The sequence below is a fragment of the Natator depressus genome, chromosome 5, assembly GCF_965152275.1.
Source record: "Natator depressus isolate rNatDep1 chromosome 5, rNatDep2.hap1, whole genome shotgun sequence".
Taxonomy (NCBI): Eukaryota; Metazoa; Chordata; order Testudines; family Cheloniidae; genus Natator; species Natator depressus.
This window is the reverse complement of record NC_134238.1, coordinates 86881323-86902827: the sequence shown is the minus strand read 5'-3', so window position 1 is coordinate 86902827 and position 21505 is coordinate 86881323. Positions and strand designations below refer to the sequence as shown.

Here is a 21505-nt window from a genome sequence, read left to right as displayed (position 1 = left end):
AGGGACATCCTGCCCCTATCCAATACAATGGCAAAAATCCCATTAAATTCACTGGAGCCAGGATTTCACCTCAGGATGTTTAGAGCTTGCAGGAGGTCAAGAGCTTACATATGATCAGGACAAAAATGAGAAACCAGCAGAAACATTTGAAGAGAGGATGGATCTAATCAGAGACATGATTAATTCTTGTACCAACATTTGGAATAGACTGAAGGGGGCATGTGGCTTTGTGAGAGGCCAGAGAGGTGGAGGTTGCAGTAATTAGGGGAAGGCATCATCCAGGCTGAGAAAGGGAATTATTGTGGTGGAGGGGTAGAGAGGAATTGGCAGATTTTATGGAAGATTTATAGAAAGAAATGGCAGAAATAAATAGTTTATTTTAGTTGAACAATATGAAAGGATTTATACATCAAACCTTGAAGAAGAAATCATTTGCCTAACCAGCTAACATGGCTTATTTTGGCTTGTCCCACTTCTACACACTTAAATTTAGACTTTTAGCTGTCCCCCCCCCCACAAGAATTATTTTGGGGTTTGTGCTCTATTTTAAAATCCAGACACCTTTCAAGAAGAGAGATTCTTTGGTAAGCAGTCAAAGCAATTGTCAGAGCATAGCCTTTGAGAAAGTATGTGGTGTGATCAAAGAGGCCAAACTGTGGGAGGTAGGTATGTTAGAGAGGGGGAGGAAACTCTCAACAATTAAAGAGGAAAGTCTGTCGATAAAAGCCTCTCATGTCATGTTTATAAAGATATTAGCTAAGGTTGAGATGAACTATGAAGCATTTAGTTGTAGCTCAGGTTAACATGTTGCCCCAAACAGCAGAGCAACAAACCTTAATCAGAGCTGGGGAGGTGGTGAAATACTAACTGTGCTTGAAAGGGAAGTAGCTAATCAAAATTAGAGCTGGCCAGAGAACAGTTTTGTTTTGAAACAACTTATGAGGTTTTGAAATCTGTCTTCAAAAGGTTTGTTCAATCTGCAATGAATGTTTTCACAAGGTGGAATTGCATCACATCCATTTTTGAAGCAAAAAAGGTCAGATTTTCAATCTCTCTCTCTCCGACCAGTGTGGACAAGAAGCTTTCCTGTCAAAGGTTTTGTCAAAATTGTTACCTTTTTGCAAAACGTTTTGGTTTTTGCCACAACAGCCTATTTAGACAACCAAAAATAGTTTGTTGAGAACTTTCTGACCAGCTCTAGTCAAAATGTTTCACACGTAGCAGAACCTAGCAGGTTAATTAGACTCCTAAAATAATGCTTCCATTATGGCTCAGGATGAGCAGCTAAGAAGCCAGCCAAAATGCAAGGAGATAAGAAAACTCATTGTCACTGTTTGAAACAATATCTTTCTCTGGTATAATACATTTATTTCTTTATACACTGAATGTGTGTTGTACATACCTTGGTAACAGAGATAATGTTGCAGTTGATGAGGTTCTGTTGAAAACAAGAAAATAATGCAAATTTAAACACATTTTGAGGGGTCACTTAGCTGGCATTTATAACATGAGGATTCAGTTTGCACAGACTTCTAACAGAACATCCAGGGTGAAAAGTAATTCAAAAGGAGGGTGCAAAAATGCATGCATATTTACCAAGATTGTACATGCAAATAACTATTTTCCTGCACAATTATCCATTTGTCATTGTATGTTCATTTGTAAGTATGTTTAGTTAGGCCCCAGTTCTCCTCCCACTGAATTCAACAGTGCAACTTCCACAGACCTCAATGGATGCAGGATCTGTCCCTTAGTAAATGGAACCTCCGTCCCTAATTGTTACATTGCAAGAAAAAACAACAGTACTACAACGTAATCCTACCTCATCTGTGTCTGCTCCATTTAGGAAACGGCATGGAAGAGAATTATGAAGCATTCCAACATTGTTAACTAGTCAGGAGGGAAACAGAACAAGAAGAACTATATTTGGATGAAGTGCATAGTTTAGCTGGTTAAACAAAAGGTTTCTCCTTAAGATGCTTTTAAGCTATATGTGAAGAGAAATGCTACGTTAGTGACCCATCTTCTTCCCACTGAAACCAAAGCCATTGATATTGACCTCAGTAGAAGCAAAACCAGGCTATTACTGGATTTTTTTAATTCATTAAAGGATACTTAAAAAATACTTTGTTCCTATTCATATCACTCCAGTTAGCTTTAACAAAAAGTTCATTTCTAGCGGCTTTCAGGTTCAGTGCAAGAATTCCACACAGCTGTAAAACAAATGCTGAAAATGAATTCATTGAGACTAAACAGGCAGAGTTACCACATAAAATGGATACTACTCAGCAGGTGGTAGATTGGCTTAGATGGTAAATAAATTACTGTACCCTATTAGAGAAATAGGGAACCCAGAGAGGGCCTTGATTCACCTCTACAACCTGTATAATAAACAACCAAAACCAGTTTATTAAGCAAGTGCACACTTAGTTTTAATAACATCTGCATGTTAAAACCAGCTGTTAGTGTCATATACACCATGTTCTAAAACAAGTGATGCCAATTTGTAGTTCCATAGTAAGCTGTAATTACTTAAATGCATTTGTATTTATATAATGTATTATCAAAATACTCTTCAATTAATGGGTCTAATTAACTTACCCAAAATGCCAATTTCTAAGCCTTGAAGACTTTCTTCAATATTCTCATATATGTAATCTTTTGTAAAGTCAGCTTGTATGATCTTCACATTTCTACCTGTGGCCTGTTCTGTAATTAACAACACAAAATGTCTTTATATATAAATAGAGAGAATTGCAATCGGGAGGAATGAGCCAAAGAACTTGGTTCACCCTTTTGTATTGCACTCTGTACTACATGCAGCTGTTTCAACTCCCTTGCTTTTTAACAGTAATCAAAATATAAGCAAAAGGCACTTTCTGTAACACATTTTTTAAGGAAAATGTAGGGTCAGTTTCTGCCCTGAAATCTGTGGGAGCGCTGCCCAAATATCAAGACAAAATTTAGCCCCCTAACTATAAATAATGCAAAACTTCTAACATTTCCCCCGATTATTTTAATGTTTATAAGAGAAGGGTTGCAATTTATTGAAAAAGAACATGCTGACAGATCTTTGATGTAAACTCTGTTTTATACAATTATTTAAAAAGTTTGCTTCTTTGTAAGATGAACATTTTAACAAGCAGAACTGGACTTGGCATTTTGGGCGCAGGTTGTGAAACAATATTTTGCTGCCTCCCTCTGAAATATAGCCTATTTGTGTTATTCATAATCACACCACTGTAAAATGGGTCAGCCTAAGGATTTTGGGAAGTATTATTGAGGCAACTCTTTGGGCAACACCTCAACTTTGACTCATTTTACATAAAAGGGAAATGGGAGAATCTATAATCTCTCCCCCTCCCCAACACCTACCCCTCCTCCTGCAAAAGTGGAATCCAGCTGCAGAATCCTGTCTCTGAGTTGTTTGGTTTATATCCTGTTTACATTTTCAATGCTGTCTTCACATAGAAGAGAGGCTGACTGACTGACTTCACAAATGAAAGCTGAAATTCTCTGTTGGAGAGCTCAAATTATAACTCTGCTAACAAGGGGGCTCACATGAGAAATATTTACTACTAAACCTGCTTTCAGGTTTCATGATCATCTTGAACCTCCGACCAGGTTTGTTGAAAGATTTGCTAAGTGAATCTAGGACCAGTTGAAAGGCTTTCTCCTCCTCCCTTTCTTGAACGGTGATCTGAACACACACATTTGTCAACAATGGAAATGCAGAGACCATTTCAGGTGCACACAGACTCCAGAAAGTCTAGGAGCTTCCTTCGTTGAAATGGAAACTGATTCTATAGCTATACGGAATTGGACTTTGTATCTAACTTTCCTATGTGTTTCTTTTATGTCACCTGCTAGTGTCATCAGAGCTTGGCCTTTTGGTGGGGGGAGAAGGGAGAGACCCTAATTTCCCCAGAAATTGCAAGCTTCTAATTCCACTTCAGTTATCAGCATATCTTCAGATTTGGCAAGAGCTTGCTTCTTCTGTACATCTGAGCTCTGCTTGGGGCAGGACAGCAGGGAGGCTGTCAGGAAGCCAATTATGGCTCCGTGATTCTGCGGGCCAGACTGTGCCAGGCCTGGCATGAGTTAGAGAACCAGTGTTATGGAGTGGAGCAGAGCTCCAACCTGTTCCCTCCCTGCCCCCGCCCAGTATGCTGTGGAGTGAAAAAGGCTGGTGCAGGAGCCAGCTCCATCAGGTTTGTGCCAGCTGAATCCCTGCACCTGAGTAGCACAAAGGAGCCTGAGCTAATTGCAGAATCTAGCCCTAAATGTACAGGGAAAGACTCCAGCAGCAGCACTTTTCCTCACTACAGTGAAAGTCTCGGGCAGCATGGAGCTGATAAAGCCTTTCTCTGCTGCCTCCCCTCTTCCGGAACCTTTCGCTGACAGACGTAGCTGCACACCATAGTGTGGAAAGGGACCCTGGCAACTCTGGTCAGCACTGCTGACCAGGCCATTAAAAGTCCATTTGGCCACAGCGGGGCTGGCTGGCTGGCTCCCTGCCAGGGTCCACGCAGCTCCCAGGAAGAAACTGGCATGTCCCTCTGGCTCAGGAACGGCCCTGGGGGCTCCACGTGCCTCTGCCCTGAGGGTCTGGGAGCCACCTAAGGTAAACACCGTCTGGAGCCAGCAATCCAAACCTCCTCCGGCACCCCAACCCCCTACCCAAGCTCAGAACCCCCTGCTGCACCCAAACTCCCTCCCGGAGCCCACACCCCAAACCCCTGTCTCAGCCGTGAGCTCCCTCCTGCACTCCAAACTCCTTGGCCCAGCCTGGAGCCCCCTCCTCACCCCAAGCCCCTCATGCCCAGCCCCACCCCAGAGCCCTCACCCCAACCCGGTGGGGGAGAGCGAGTGATGGGGGGGGGGATGGAGTGAGTGGGGGGTGGAGCCTCAGAGAAGGGGCAGGGCAGGGGTGGGGCTTCGGGGAAGGGGCAGGCAGTGCAAGGGTGTTTGATTTTCTGCGGTTAGAAAGTTGGCACCCTATGTGACATCTAGCTATACATACTTTACACACTGCCATCCAATGGTTTATAGTGTAAACATAGCCTTCGTTTTATGGTTTGATCAATGTTTTACATACACGACACAAAATGTGTTACATAAGTAGCCTAATAGACATAACGGCTCTACTTGTCTGCACAAACTCAATCTCTTTTTTTCTCTCAAATCTTATCTTGATTTTTTTAAAGGCCTTCCTGTCTGAATAGGTGGAAATTTCACTCTACATTCCAACACTGGAGATAAATGTTTTTTTAATTCTGGATTTCTGCCCATGTAGAATTCCAATTCTGGGAACTCCTATGGCACAACTATAATTCATGGGGCTGAATGTGTCAAAAGAGTAATCCTTTCCAACTCACTTCCTATACTGGAGGAGGAGGTGTTCGCTATTTGTTAAAGTACTGGACTGAGAATAAGGAGGTGTAGGTTCAATAACCAGCGCTGCCACACATTTATGTGACTGTTTAAAAATTAATTTCTGTGCCTTCGCAAAGTATTTCTAGCCATCAGTTGTGGATAATGATACTCATCTACTTCACAGAGTGGTATGAGAGTTAATGTTTTGTAAACACTTTAGGAACAGAATCCTGGGTCTCCTGAATCCAGTGCCCTATTACACCATGCTGCCTGTCACAGTCTTCTTCAGATTTAAACACTTACCAATTTCAGTGGCTACTTTCTGCAGTTTTTCAAGTGTTCTGCTTATCATAACAATATTTAATCCACGTTTTGCCAGCTACAAAAGAGGTGTTTAAAATGATTAAAACCGATGACATTCTGGTGATGAGAACATTAAATGACTTTTTTAGCTTTCAACACTAAGCATTTTATTTAATATTTCATTTACTTTCAAATACTCATCACTGTACTATCTGGAGACATGACAAAAATTAAAACCAAGCAACACATTAGTTAAACTGCTTATAGCAGCTGCACAAACATCCCCCTCCCTATATGATCCTGACCCATCATAACAAAACCCTCTGAGCGTCAACCTATAGCCAAACAAAAGATTTGCCAAAACAACGTCCCTTGAGCCCTTCTCGGAAAGGCTCTAATTAACTGACAGAAGGAGAGCAATTCCACCTGATATTTCCAATAAGGGGCCTTCTGCTGTGGAACTGACTTCCCCATTAATTCACCAGAACCTGAATTTGTTGACCTCCAGGTCACTCTATAATATTTCATCTTTTTCCAACATGCTTCCCCCCCCCCGCCCCGCCCTGAGAAAAGGGGAATAAATGGGCTGTATTGAATAGTGGGAGGGTCCTAACTTTGGGATGAATTTTAAAAGGATTATATATTTTGGACTTCGGTTAGAATTTATATTATATAATATATATATCATGCCCCCAAAACTTGAATGAGAAAATTTTTAAGTAAAGTGAAGTAAATAAACAAGCAGGAGTTTTTGTGCACACAAAAGCACATCCATAAAAATGTAGGCAAGAATTTAGGTTTGTAGATGCAAACACTTCTTAACATAAGTCTGTTTATAGTTGGTGAGGTAATGTGAAAATAATGCAAAACAAATAGTCATATTCTCCCCTTATTCTTATGGCTTCTTGTGGTAATTCTTGGCCTAGCAGCAGTCAGTTTGCAGGCAGGCAGCCTAGAGTAAAGTGGGGTGATTTGTAGCTCTCTGTTTTAAGGAGCAGCCTGTTTTCTCTCTCTCTCTCTCCGTTTTTGGGGTCTTGTGTGTTATAATTCTGAAGTCTAAGAAATAAAGTAGTGTTGGGTAGCAACCTTCCAGCAAGAGTATTTTATGTTTTTATCTAACTTCTCTCTGTGTGTACATATATATCATGAACATAAACGTTTCCACTCCCAGTTAGAGCTTTGTGCACAGATTGAAAGGAAAATATGCCCCAGCTTGTGGAGTGTATGTTTTTAACAAGCTGAAGTTGCACTAGATTTGGGTGCATGATCAGAGGAGAGAGTTCAGCTGATGCTAGAAAGCTGCCCACAGAAGCAGGGAGAGGCGGAGTTAAATGAATGTGCACAAAGATAAGGCCAACTTCATCTGAAAGTACCAGGTTTTACTTAGAGAGTAAGAAACTAGTTGACAAACCCCACACACTGGAAAGGCATTCATTTCTGTAACTGACTCCCTGCAATGCTTTCCCCCCTAAATCTATTTGAGGGAAACAGTTTGTCCCATTGAGCTTCCCTGAAACAATGAAAAGAATGTTAAGAAATAAGGACCTTTGTTTAAAAATTTGCTACATCGAGAGTATGAGGGGGAGATTGTCCACTAAATGTATTGGAAACAACCATTTGCATTTTAAGCACAAAGACCATTCTCACAGTTCTGAGCTTTTGGAGACTCTTACATAATTGTCCGGTGCCACAAAGAAACATGCAAACACTTAGACACTGTGGCGTTTTGAAAGCTCATTTTAAGGGCTGCATTTGAAGTACTCAGGAAGAGAACTCTAATTGTCTGCGTACTGGCAAATTTCCCTTTGTCCACATTAGGCTTGACTCAAGCTGTTTCCAATCTATTCAGAAGGCTACGGAGACATGGTCGCTGTTTCCATGGTCACTCATTCCAAGTTGTAATTTGGGGACCATTTAGATGGGTTTTTTAAGCATTCAGATCCATGCTAGTAATATAAATATCATCATCAAAAACTGAGCTATTTTTCTGAACTTTGGTTTTAATAAATGCGTTTCACTGATTTTTATTGCAGTTTGCTGAAACAAGTAAATGATAATGATTTTCATTGCTAAGACCTTGCATGCCAAATTTCAGCCAAGAATAAATGTTTATGGCCAGCTAATAAAACCCTAGTAAACAGTGATCATTAGACAAGAGCAGGAATCATTTTAGCTTCTCTATAGCAGGCTGGAAATGTGACGTGATGATGGCCAATTTTTAATGCAAAAGAGAGTTGGAAAATACCACTCTACTTGGGCTTGTATACTATGGCCTTTTCTGTATTGAGAAAATTCATTTTTAATCAGTCATGTTGAAGGGCAAAGTCATGTTTAACATTCTATTAGTAAAAACATCTTTGTTAAAATACTTTCTAAGACAATGCATTTTCCTAGTACAGACAAGGCCTGTGATGCAGCTAGAGAATAGAATTTCCCACTGCGGATGAGAGCAAGCCCCAGCTTCCAGCATTATGCAACATAAACCTGTTTGTATTAGGAAATCCTGACTCCCAGTGGTAAAGGATTTAAATGCTCATGAAATTCTGGGATTCCTAAAAGGCAAGATCATCATGACTACTTCCAGCAGTGACAAATGTCTAAGCATATTGAAACAGGTTAATAGAAGGCTTAGGCACGCATTGTAGTGTGCAACAGAAGACTTTCACACACATCAAACCAGTAAAAAAACCACTATGTCTTATAGTGCATTTTTGCAGCTTCCAGAATGAGCCAAGTTTTCAAATAGCTAGAGCCACATGCAAAACTGCACAGATTTTGGGCCTCATTTGTGCATGTTATTACTGCCGTTGCACACACAAACTGGCCATACTCAGACTAGATCATAAGAACTTAAAATTGCAGGATTATGATTTATGGAACAGTTGTTCTAGATTTCTAGACGTTTGTACAAGCTATTAGATTTTTTTTTTCCCCTAAGGTCTATATAGTGGGATTTTTGGCAGGACTGGCATCCCCAGTCATTTTTTTTTCTCTTAATTTCTCGCGGTTCAACCCTGTGAGACCTGTCTGACTCAAATCTCTCAACAAATATGTGGCCCAGAGGAAGTAGGATAGGAGAGCAGGATTGCAAAAATAAAGCTCACCAAAAGGAGAAATGGATTCTGCAAAACTGCTTTAAAATGTTTCCTCCGATGCTACTGCTAAAACAAACCTAAAATATTTGTGTCTGCAGAAGGATGTAATGGGAGACTCCTGCAACACTGTAAAATAGTGAATCAACTGGAATAGGGCAACTCAAGCCATAATTAATTTTCACCAGATTGTAAATAACATGCTAAGTTTTAACAAATCACACAAAGGTTTTCCCAAACACCAAAGCTTATATTATATGAAATTCCTCGCTCTCAAAAATGATCTAATGAAACCCTGATTTAAGCAAATCAACCTTAAATGTTTAAAGATATGAAGCTATTAATAAACAAGGAAAGCTGTAGTCAAAAATTGCCCAGTTCAGCTGAGCCAGTGACCTCCAGAGACCTGTGCTTTCACTTCAGCTCAGCAAGTTCAGGGTGTTTAGAAATGCTGAGCCACAAGCCTTACATAAATATGGGTCTTCATATTCGCCGAGCAAACTAGAGATGCTCAGCCAGTAATACTCACAGAAGTCTGTCCCTGGACATCATTCCAGGAAGACAGACATGTCAAGCCTGTAAACTGCCAAAGGCCAGTGCACTGACATGCTAAAAGTGCAGCGTAGTGGTCCATGTAGGTACCAATGCTAAAAGTGCAGCATAGTGACTTCATAGAGGCCTAAGACTTAACATAATCCCGGCAAGCTGTGGCTGCTGAGCCAGTAATTCTCAGAGACCTGTGCCTTGAGATCAGCTTAGCAAGTCTGAAGCCTTGACATCAGCCCCCAAACTAAATAAAGGACCTCACAGAAATCTGTTCCATGAAATCAGCCAGCAAGCTAGAGCAAGTAACCTCAGAGCGGTCTCTGCCTTGATATCAGACTAGTCAGCTTGAGGAACTCAGCCAGTATTGTCACAGATGCCCAAGAAGCTGGAAATGCTGATTCAGAGACCTCATGGGAGTCTGGACTGTCACATCAGCCCAACACGCTAGAGTGCTCATCCAGTAGACTCACAGAGTCCTGAACTTTAATACAAATCCAGAAAACTATATGTGCTGTGTCAATTGCTTCCACAAGCCCTGTGACATTAGCAAGCTATAACTGTCATGCCAGTAACACTATGCCTTTACATCAACCCAGAAAACTAGATATGCTGAGCCAGGAACCCTCACAGGGGCCGCCCCTCGTAGAGGTTGCGGATGTCTTGAGGCATCTAGATAAACTTATGTGTAGTGCTGGGGAGAGCAGGTGGTCGTGGTACATGTAGGTACCAATGACATAGGGAAAAGTAGGAGAGACGTCCTGGAGGCCAAATTTAGGCTGCTAGGAAAGAGACTGAAATCCAGGACCTCTATGGTGGCATTCTCAGAAACGCTTCCAGTTCCACGTGCAGGGCCAGGTAGGCAGGCAGAGCTTCAGAGTCTCAATGCGTGGATGAGACGATGGTGTAGAGAGGAGGGGTTTAGATTTATTAGGAACTGGGGAAACTTTTGGGATAGGGAAAGCCTATACAGGAAGGATGGGCTCCACCTAAACCAAAGTGGATCCAGACTGCTGGCACTTAACATTAAAAAGTTTGCAGAGCAATTTTTAAACTAAGAGATGGGGGAAAGCCGATTGCTGCAGAGGCGCACGTGGATCAGACAGAGACTTCTCTTAGAGGAGAGTCGATTGATAGAGATTCTCTAGGTTTTAGTCAGGAGGAGAGGATGGAAGAGAATAAAGTATGGGCCAGATCAGACAAGAAACATTCACATAAAGAATCTGACACATCAGAAAAGGGCAGACAAATAAACAGTGACAAGTTTTTAAAGTGCTTGTACACAAATGCTAGAAGTCTAAATAATAAGATGGGTGAACTAGAGTGCCTCGTGTTAAAGGAGGATATTGATATCATAGGCATCACAGAAACCTGGTGGAGTGAGGACAATCAATGGGACACAATCATTCCGGGGTACAAAATACATCGAAGGACAGAACAGGTCGTGCAGGGAGTAGGGGGGAGGCACTATATGTGAAAGAAAATGTAGAATCATATGAAATGAAAATCTTAAATGAATCCACATATTCCATAGAATCTCTATGGATAGTAATTCCATGCTCTAATAAGAATATAACAGTAGGGATCTATTATCGACCACCTAAGCAGGACAGTGATAGTGATGAAGAAAAGCTAAGGGAGATTAGAGAGGCTATCAAAATAAAGAACTCAATAATAGTGGGGGATTTCAATTATCCCCATATTTACTGGGTACATGTCACCTCAGGACAAAATGCAGAGACAAAATTTCTTGATACTGTAAATGACTGCTTCTTGGAGCAGCTGGTACAGGAACCCACAAGGGGAGAGGCAACTCTCGATCTAGTCCTGAGTGGAGTGCAGGATCTGGTCCAAGAGGTAACTATAACAGGACCGCTTGGAAATAGTGACCATAACATAATAACATTTAACATTCCTGTGGTGGGAAGAACACCTCAGCAGCCCAACACAGTGGCATTTAATTTCAGAAAGGGGAACTGTGCAAAAATGAGGAGGTTAGTTAAACAGAAATTAAAAGGTACAGTGACTAGAGTGAAATCCCTGCAAGCTTCATGGACACTTTTCAAAGACACCATAATAGAGGCTCAACTTAAATGTATACCGCAAATTAAAAAACACAGTAAAAGAACTAAAAAAGAGTCACCATGGCTTAACAACCATGTAAAAGAAGCAGTGAGAGATAAAAAAGCATCTTTTAAAAAGTGGAAGTCAAATCCTAGTGAGGTAAATAGGAAGGAACATAAACACTGCCAAATTAAATGTAAAAATGTAATAAGAAAAGCCAAAAAGGAGTTTGAAGAACAGCTAGCCAAAAACTCAAAAGGTAATAACAAAATGTTTTTTAAGTACATCAGAAGCAGGAAGCCTGCTAAACAACCAGTGGGGCCCCTGGACGACCGAGATACAAAAGGAGCACTTAAAGACGATAAAGTCATTGCAGAGAAACTAAATGAATTCTTTGCTTCAGTCTTCACAGCTGAGGATGTTAGGGAGATTCCCAAACCTGAGCCGTCTTTTGTAGGTGACAAATCTGAGGAATTGTCACACATTGAAGTGTCACTAGAGGAGGTTTTGGAATTAATTGAGAAACTTAACAGTAACAAGTCACCGGGACCAGATGGCATTCACCCAAGAGTTCTGAAAGAACTCAAATGTGAAATTGCGGAACTATTAACTATGGTTTATAACCTGTCGTTTAAATCAGCACCTGTACACAATGACTGGAAGATAGCTAATGTAACGCCAATATTTAAAAAGGGCTCTAGAGGTGATCCTGGCAATTACAGACCGGTAAGTGTAATGTCAGTACCGGGAAAATTAGTTGAAACAATAGTAAAGAATAAAATTGTCAAACATATAGAAGAACATAAATTGTTGTGCAAAAGTCAACATGGTTTCTGTAAAGGAAGATCACGTCTTACTAATCTATTAGAGTTCTTTGAGGGGGTCAATAAACATGTGGACAAGGGGGATCCAGTGGACATAGTGTGCTTAGATTTCCAGAAAGCCTTTGAAAAGGTCCCTCACCAAAGGCTCTTATGTAAATTAAGTTGTCATGGGACAAGATGGAAGATCCTTTCATGGTTAAGAGATAGGGAACAAAGGGTAGGAATAAATGGTAAATTTTCAGAATGGAGAGGGGTAACTAATGGTGTTCCCCAAGGGTCAGTCCTACGACCAATCCTATTCAACTTATTCATAAATGATCTGGAATATCCCAGGTCGGGGTTCCAGGGGTGTGTCTGTGCGGATTTGATCTTGTGCTTTTTCAGGAAGTTTCTTGAGCAAATGCTGTAGATGCTTTTGGTAACTCTCAGTGGGATCAGAGGGTAATGGCTTGTAGAAAGTGGTGTTGGAGAGCTGCCGAGCAGCCTCTTGTTCATATTCCGACCTATTCATGATGACAACAGCACCTCCTTTGTCAGCCTTTTTGATTATGATGTCAGAGTTGTTTCTGAGGCTGTGGATGGCATTGTGTTCTGCACGGCTGAGGTTATGGGGCAAGTGATGCTGCTTTTCCACAATTTCAGCCCGTGCACGTCGGCGGAATTTTCGACGTCTCCGACTCAAGGAATATTTCCAAAATACCTCTGAACAACATAATGATCCACAGAGGCCTGCCTACCAATATTACAAAAAGAAGGATTCTAGGTGGACTCCTCCTGAAGGTCGAAACAGCAGACTGGACTTCTACATAGAGTGCTTCCGCCGACGGGAATATTCTATCTACTACCCAAGATCCATAAACCTGGAAATCCTGGGCGCCCCATCATCTCAGGCATTGGCACCCTGACAGCAGGATTGTCCGGCTATGTAGACTCACTCCTCAGGCCCTACGCTACCAGCACTCCCAGCTACCTTCGAGACACCACTGACTTCCTGAGGAAACTACAATCCATTGGTGATCTTCCTGATAACACCATCCTGGCCACTATGGATGTAGAAGCCCTCTACACCAACATTCCACACAAAGATGGACTACAAGCCATCAAGAACACTATCCCCGCTAATGTCACGGCTAACCTGGTGGCTGAACTTTGTGACTTTGTCCTTACCCATAACTATTTTACATTTGGGGACAATGTATACCTTCAGATCAGCGGCACTGCTATGGGTACCCGCATGGCCCCACAGTATGCCAACATTTTTATGGCTGATTTAGAACAACGCTTCCTCAGCTCTCGTCCCCTAACGCCCCTACTTTACTTGCGCTATATTGATGACATCTTCATCATCTGGACCCATGGAAAAGAAGCCCTTGAGGAATTCCACCATGATTTCAACAATTTCCATCCCACCATCAACCTCAGCCTGGTCCAGTCCACACAAGAGATCCACTTCCTGGACACTACAGTGCTAATAAACGATGGTCACATCAACACCACCCTATACCGGAAACCTACTGACCGCTATTCCTACCTACATGCCTCCAGCTTTCACCCTGACCACACCACACGATCCATCGTCTACAGCCAAGCTCTGCGATACAACCGCATTTGCTCCAACCCCTCAGACAGAGACAAACACCTACAAGATCTCTATCAAGCATTCTTACAACTACAATACCCACCTGCGGAAGTGAAGAAACAGATTGATAGAGCCAGAAGAGTTCCCAGAAGTCACCTACTACAGGACAGGCCTAACAAAGAAAATAACAGAACGCCACTAGCCGTCACCTTCAGCCCCCAACTAAAACCCCTCCAACGCATTATTAAGGATCTACAACCTATCCTGAAGGATGACCCAACACTCTCACAAATCTTGGGAGACAGGCCAGTCCTTGCCTACAGACAGCCCCCCAACCTGAAGCGAATACTCACCAACAACCACATACCACACAACAGAACCACTAACCCAGGAACCTATCCTTGCAACAAAGCCCGTTGCCAACTGTGCCCACATATCTATTCAGGGGACACCATCACAGGGCCTAACAACATCAGCCACACTATCAGAGGCTCGTTCACCTGCACATCCACCAATGTGATATATGCCATCATGTGCCAGCAATGCCCCTCTGCCATGTACATTGGTCAAACTGGACAGTCTCTACGTAAAAGAATAAATGGACACAAATCAGATGTTAAGAATTATAACATTCATAAACCAGTCGGAGAACACTTCAATCTCTCTGGTCACGCAATCACAGACATGAGGGTCGCTATCTTAAAGCAAAAAAACTTCAAATCCAGACTCCAGCGAGAAACTGCTGAATTGGAATTCATTTGCAAATTGGATACTATTAATTTGGGCTTGAATAGAGACTGGGAGTGGCTAAGTCATTATGCAAGGTAGCCTATCTCCCCTTGTTTTTTTCCTACAAACCCCCCCCCAAGACGTTCTGGTTAAACTTGGATTATTGCTGTGCACATTGTAAGATGAGCTATTGCCAGCATGAGAGCGAGTTTGTGTGTGTGGTTTTTGGAGGGGTGTGTGGGGGGGGGGTGAGAAAACCTGGATTAGTGCTGGAAATGACCCACCTTGATTATCATGTGCATTATAAAGAGAGGTTTCAAAGAGGGATGGGCTATTACCAGCAGGAGAGTGAATTTGTATGTGTGTCTGTGGGGGGGAGGGTGAGAAAACCTGGATTTGTGCTGGAAATGGCCCTCCTTGATGATCACTTTAGATAAGCTGTTACCAGCAGGAGAGTGGGGTGGGAGGAAGTTTTGTTTCATGGTCTCTGTGTGTATATAATGTCTTCTGCAGTTTCCACGATATGCTATGCATCCGATTAAGTGAGCTGTAGCTCACGAAAGCTCATGCTCAAATAAACTGGTTAGTCTCTAAGGTGCCACAAGTACTCCTTTTCTTTTTTCTTTTTACGAATACAGACTAACACGGCTGTTACTCTAAAAAAGGGATAGAGAATAAGACGGAGAATATCTTATTGCCCTTATATAAATCCATGGTATGCCCACATCTTGAATACTGCATACAGATGTGGTCCCATCATCTCAAAAAAGACATACTGGCATTAGAAAAAGTTCAGAAAAGGGCAACTAAAATTATTAGGGGTTTGGAACAGGTCCCATATGAGGAGAGATTAAAGAGGCTAGGACTTTTCAGCTTGGAAAAGAGGAGACTAAGGGGGGATATGATAGAGGTATATAAAATCATGAGTGGTGTGGAGAAAGTGAATAAGGAAAAGTTATTTACTTCTTCCCATAATATAAGAACTGGGGGCCGCCATATGAAATTAATGGGTAGCTGATTTAAAACAAATAAAAGGAAGTTCTTCTTCACTCAGTGCACAGTCAACCTGTGGAACTCCTTGCCTGAGGAAGTTGTGAAGGCTAGAACTATAACAGGGTTTAAAAGAGAACTGGATAAATTCATGGAGGTTAAGTCCATTAATGGCTATTAGCCGGGATGGGTAAGGAATGGTGTCCCTAGCCTCTGTTTGTCAGAGGGTGGAGATGGATGGCAGGAGAGAGATCACTTGATCATTACCTGTTAGATTCACTCCCTCTGGGGCACCTGGCATTGTCCACTGTCGGTAGACAGGACACTGGACTGGATGGACTTCTGGTCTGACCCAGTATGGCCATTCTTATGTTCAGAGATCTGTCCTCTGTTATAAACCCATAAGTGCAGAGGTGTTGATCCAATACCCATATAAAGGCCTTTTGGCTTCAACCCAACAAACTAGAGGTGCTGAGGAGGAGACATCAGTGAGACCTGTGCCTTCACATCTGCCCAGAGAACATGAGGCACAGAGTCAGTAACTTCAGAGGGGTTTATACTTTGATATCAGTACAGCAAGGCAGAGGAGCCATGACAGAAACTTCAAAGGGTCAGAGGTATTTAACCAGTAGCCTGGCATCTGCCCTGTAGACTAGCTGAGCAGGGTTTAAATCAATAAGGCTACTTGTGGAGTAAGGTCCTATTCAGCATAAATAAAGATGGTGGAATCTGACTCTTACTCATACAACAAAAGCCAAAATATTTAACAAATGCTCCACAGTAACTGGTCAGTAGCAGCCAAAGTTTCCAAAACCACACTCAAACTGTTCTACTCCTCCCCAGTAACACAAAGCAGCCATAAATGTGTTTTAATTGTCCTGTTAAGCCAGGTTTACAGTTGCTTTCTATTGCTCAAGTAGCACAAAACAGGCAGTGTGCACTGTGTCTGACACATAACATTTGCAGGTGTACCTCTGTATGCATGCAAAACCCACATTTGTGTGGGCAACACAGCATTTGTAACGACACATTGGTTAAATGTCATCCAAACACTCACTTATATGCACTGATCCCCAAGTTCCACGTGTAGGCATTTGCACTCATAAATGTGGTTTTGAAGATGCAATTGGGCATGCATACTTATTCCTCCTATTCTGCACATTCTTCTCCTAGATGATCCCCTCCCCACACCTGCCCATTCACTGAGAACTGGACCAAAGACAAGGGAGGGAGCAATGCTGCAGAGAATGAAACTGACCCACTCTTCTGCATGAGAAGGGTGTGATCCATGGGTCATGGAGGCTGGTTTGGACACAATAATAATAAATACTAGACACTTTTGTTTATGCTTTATATGTTCAAACAAACTACAATACTGACAACCCCAAATGCTCAAAACCATGCATCAGGCCCTTAATGCCCTAAGATTGGCTTAAAAATAATGTTTTTAATATGTTTTTTCTATGCCTTCTGGTTTTTGTGCCATCAGATAACATTTTCAAGCTTTTCTCTGTAACCATGAGGGCTAGAAAAAAAATTTCAATTAAAACTGAGATTCTGTCATAAACATTTGTTTCCAGGAGCAGGGGCATTAAGTAACCCAGCATGGAACTTGCAATAAAATTGTGAGAGTTGGCAATGCTATTAAATAGTCACCCCTGTGAGGTAGATATTATTATCCCAGTATTAAAACTGGGGAAATTGAGGCAAAAAGGTTAAGGCCAACACTTTTAAATTTGTGTTTAAGGTTAGGCACCCAAGTTTGAAATATTTGGCATAAGTGACTTGCTCAAAACCAAACAGCAGGTTAATTGAGAATGGAACCCAGGTCAATAGATTTTCCAGTCCCAAACCTAGTCTATTAGACTATATTATCTCTTAAAGTTTATACTATATAATTATTACAGAATGTGTTAAATCTTTAGGATCACTCAGTACTTCCCTGTGATTTTCTTGGCACTATGGAAGCAGTTGGGGCTATTTCATGTCATTCTTCTAATTTTGAAAGTGAATGTCATATCTCTAAGTGATAACATGAGTTAAGCACATACACAGAAGAAAGATTAGGTCCCTAAGCATGTATAATGTTCTTAACTGTAGAATCAGTTTACTAAGTTGCAGAGAATGTTGGAAGGGAGGAAATTTCCCATTCACCAATATTTCCCATTCACCAATATTTGATTTTATAGATGCTTTACTTACCTCAAGGGAATATGCTTTTCCAATTCCATCTCCTGCCCCTGTGACCACTAGGAGGAAAAATAAATTTATAACCTTCTTTTGTTCGTCCTTTCATTATTCAATCTTTGTGTTTCAGAATTTCCTAAACACTAATGTCCAGTGCTCAAAGAGCTGGGCTAAAAGTGCAAACTTTAGTCTCTTTTTAGTTTTTTTCCAAGGAACCTGCTTCCACTAATCAGTGATTAAACACATTGAACAGAAAATATGGCTTATAATTCCCCTTAAAGTGCAAGCAGAACAATAATTTGTACCAATGGTGTTTCATTCTAGATATTTCATTTATTGGCATTGTGACTTTTTCAACTAAGTATAATTATCACCTTATTTAGCTCTTTTCAATGTCAAGGTATTTTAATAACATTGACTGATTAATCCTTATAGCAACCCTATTAGGTACAGTTAGATCAGTATTATCCCCATTATAGATGGAGAAACTGAGTCAGGATACCAAACCAAACCAATGGACTCAATTCTTTTCTGCAAAAGAATTTGAGCAAAATGTTCTAATCTCTCAGGAAGAGATTTTTCAGTGGCACAATGGGGCAGTTAGGAGCACAACCTGATTGAAAGTAATGGGAGGTGGATCTCTTGAAAATTCCAGCCTTATCCCATGTTTAAGTACCTGTCATGAATACCACCAGCCCGGAGGAGTCTTCAGGTGACCTATAAAAATGCCACAGAGTTTCCTCCTCACAACTAGTAGCAAAACCAAAAGGTGCAATGAATGAATCTGGTCCTGCCCCTCTCAACTTCTCCCCACCCTAGACACAACTGGAGCTGAGTAGCATGCCAGGCCCTTTGCCTCTTCCCCAATCTACATGGCTCAGACCAGCCTACAAGTATGTTTACACTGCAGTAAAACACCCTGCAGCTGGCCTGGGTCAGCTGACTCGGACTCAGGCTGTGGGCTATAAAATTGCACTGCAGCAGTTTGGACACTGGCACGTCCCGCCTTGCAGGGTCTTAGAGCCCAGACTCCAGTTTAAGCCTGAATGACTACAGCACAATTTTATAGCCCCGCAGCCTAAGCCTTAGTTAACTGACCCAGGCCAGCTGTGGATTATTCATTGCAGTAAGACATACCCTGCCTAGGTGGCCTGCAAATCACAGTAGCAAGTGTAGTTCCCCCAGTCTCCAGCTAGTGCAGAGGATGCAGGGAGTGAATCCAGGCCTGCCAATCCCCACTATTCCCCACGGCCCAGTGAGGAGCTACTGGTGTCTTGGACCACCCCTCTTGCACTATCACGTTCTGCTCACGGACCGCACCATTGAGTACTATGACCCTTTCCATTCATTCTCCTGTTCCTCATCCTCATCTCCCTGTCCCCTTGCATCCCTCTCTTTTTGCCTCCATCTTCCCTTTAGTGTCTCCTCCATGCTCCTTTGCTCTGGCAAATCCTTCCCCACCACTCCAGTCCCATCTAATCCACTTCTACCCCACCAAACCTTAAAATACAATATCTTAATTTTTTAGAGAACAACTTTAAAGATGCTACGATCCCCAAGCAGGACATACATAGACCACAGCCAAATCAAATTTGCCATCATGTACGTGTAACCCTTCTCCCTCCACTCTCCTACCCATTCTCTTCAATTTTGTCTTCACACTTCCCATCATGTCTTCATTTGGCTTGAAATATCCTTGGTGCAGGGACCCAGCAACGAGAATGCGTTGGGTGCCATATAAACAATATGACCACAGGGAACAAAGTGAACAATTCCCAGGTAGCCCCGAGAAGTTTTCATAATAAATGGAATGAAATGGGCACTATGAGCATTAAAGGATTTTGTTTTGTGAGAGTCTCTGGAAAATATGGATTTGGGTAGCCTGAATTATGAGAGAGAGTTTTTAATGCCAAGATTAGCTGTTAATACACACATCACTCCCCTGTGTCATATGGAGCCAGGAGCCCTTCAACAAAACAAGCAGTGATTGGTTAGGTTTCCCAGTAGACCAATAATTAAAAAGCCATAGTCTTCTGGGCAAAGCAGCAGACTTGACAGGTCTAGATCTGCCAATTTTAATTCTAGTGCCTTAGAATATCCTGCTTCATGTGATGCAATGAACTGTTTAAATAAACCTACCAATCTTCATTGAGCCCATTGACTTAAATGGGGTCAGGATTTCAACCAGAGAACTTCCACTTAATGAAATCTACTCCCCACACAGAGAGTCAGCACTAGACTTGTGCCCCCACTGAAGTCCCACTTAATTCTTCATTATAGGGTTTACAGGTTATTCAATAGTGACTGGGCATTGTGCTGGCCTTCTGAAAAGGGGTGGATGCCACCCATCAATAACAAAATGTAACATGTACAGTGAGATGTGATCTACTCCCATTAAAGTAAATGAGACCAGGCTCTTGAGACTGCAATCTGGAGGGGAAGGTGTTTACACCAAAGTTGGTATTTGATGCTAATGATGGCATCTTGTTATTAAGTAACCTCATCTGTGACACTTGTAATACAGGAATTCAGAAACTGCAATAAATCCTCAATCCTGCTTAATGCTAGCAGTTTAACAACCCTAAAAAAAAATCTCTGCATTAAATATCAAGAAAATGTTTTATTTTTAAACACCAATATTCTTCTTTTGAGGACATGTGGTACCTTTAAAATGGAGCAGCCAAGTTTTGAGTCTACTGTAAATGTGGATGTCAATGATATTATTATTGACAGGTAGCCATTCAGGCAAATTACATGGGAATCAAGTTACCATGAACATACCCTTCAGAGGATGGGGACAGATGTTCATGGTAAATTAGTTGCTTCATAAATGCTATATCAGGAAACTAAGGATATAGGCAATATTATAAAACTAAAGCACTTCCAGCAGAGAAAAGGTGATAGAACTGGGATGTGTGCAGTATAGGGAAGGATGAGGAGGGAGTTAAATTCCATATATATGTATTTAAAAAAAGAACATATGGTGTTTGATACCATTCTGATTATTTTCTTGTATTCCCAAGTACACTGAAATGTCTGGTTCATAAAAACTAAAATCAGTGGAACCCCCCCCCCCAGCAAAAGTTACAAGCTTAGTTCTTAAAAGGGTTAGGGGGAGAACCACTCATGATTAATAACACAGAAATTCATCACTCAATTATAGCAATAAAAATGTGAAGAAAATTCCATTACCTGCCCATTCTCCCATTGACCGAAAGAAAGACTGAGGCAAAGCATTCCATACACGTGGGAAAAAATACTTCAAAAATCTAATGCATTTCACCAGAGTAAACAGACAAATTAGACCCCCCAAAAGAGTGAGAAGTTGCTGTTGGAACTCTCCCATGGTGAACAGATCCAGTGAGGTTGGATGAAATACCGACACTATCTTCCCCTTAACTGCCTCCTAGCTCACTTCTACTCTCTGAGCATTGGCAGAGAAGTGTACAGTCTAATCAAATCCACTGGGTCATGTGATTTTTTTTTTCCCCACTGAGTGCCAAGGGTTTAGATTAAAGTAATTTCCCTATACTACACTCAGATTGGTAAATTACTGGAAAAAATAAAACCAAACTAGGATTTCTAATACCTGTTTTAGACAAGGTTCTTTTTTTGGGAAAACATCCAGGAACAAAAAAGAATTTTCATAGAGACTAAAGATTGGCCTAACCCAAAATCCTGGATGAGAACACCTTCAAATTTGGGGGACATTCACATTCAGATCTTTTGCTGCTGGACAAACTAAAATCTTCGATGCAGACACCTCAAAATATTGGGCATATTCATGTTGAACTAGGATCCTACTCTGTGGCCTGGTC

At 41.6% G+C, this 21505-nt stretch overlaps 1 protein-coding gene across 1 annotated transcript in view; it reads right to left on the bottom strand.

The window, feature by feature from the left end:
• The window catches only part of HSD17B3 (hydroxysteroid 17-beta dehydrogenase 3), a 29133-nt gene extending 8100 nt beyond the window's left edge, over positions 1-21033 (bottom strand). Inside the window, exons 1-6 of the mRNA XM_074953144.1 lie at positions 20880-21033; positions 17703-17749; positions 5680-5755; positions 2602-2709; positions 1823-1890; positions 1403-1438 (exon numbers count right to left, since the gene is read on the bottom strand). Coding sequence (XP_074809245.1) covers positions 1403-1438; positions 1823-1890; positions 2602-2709; positions 5680-5755; positions 17703-17749; positions 20880-21033 — 489 coding nt within the window. The remainder of the gene's footprint in view (positions 1-1402; positions 1439-1822; positions 1891-2601; positions 2710-5679; positions 5756-17702; positions 17750-20879) is intronic.
• Positions 21034-21505: the final 472 nt, after the last annotated feature.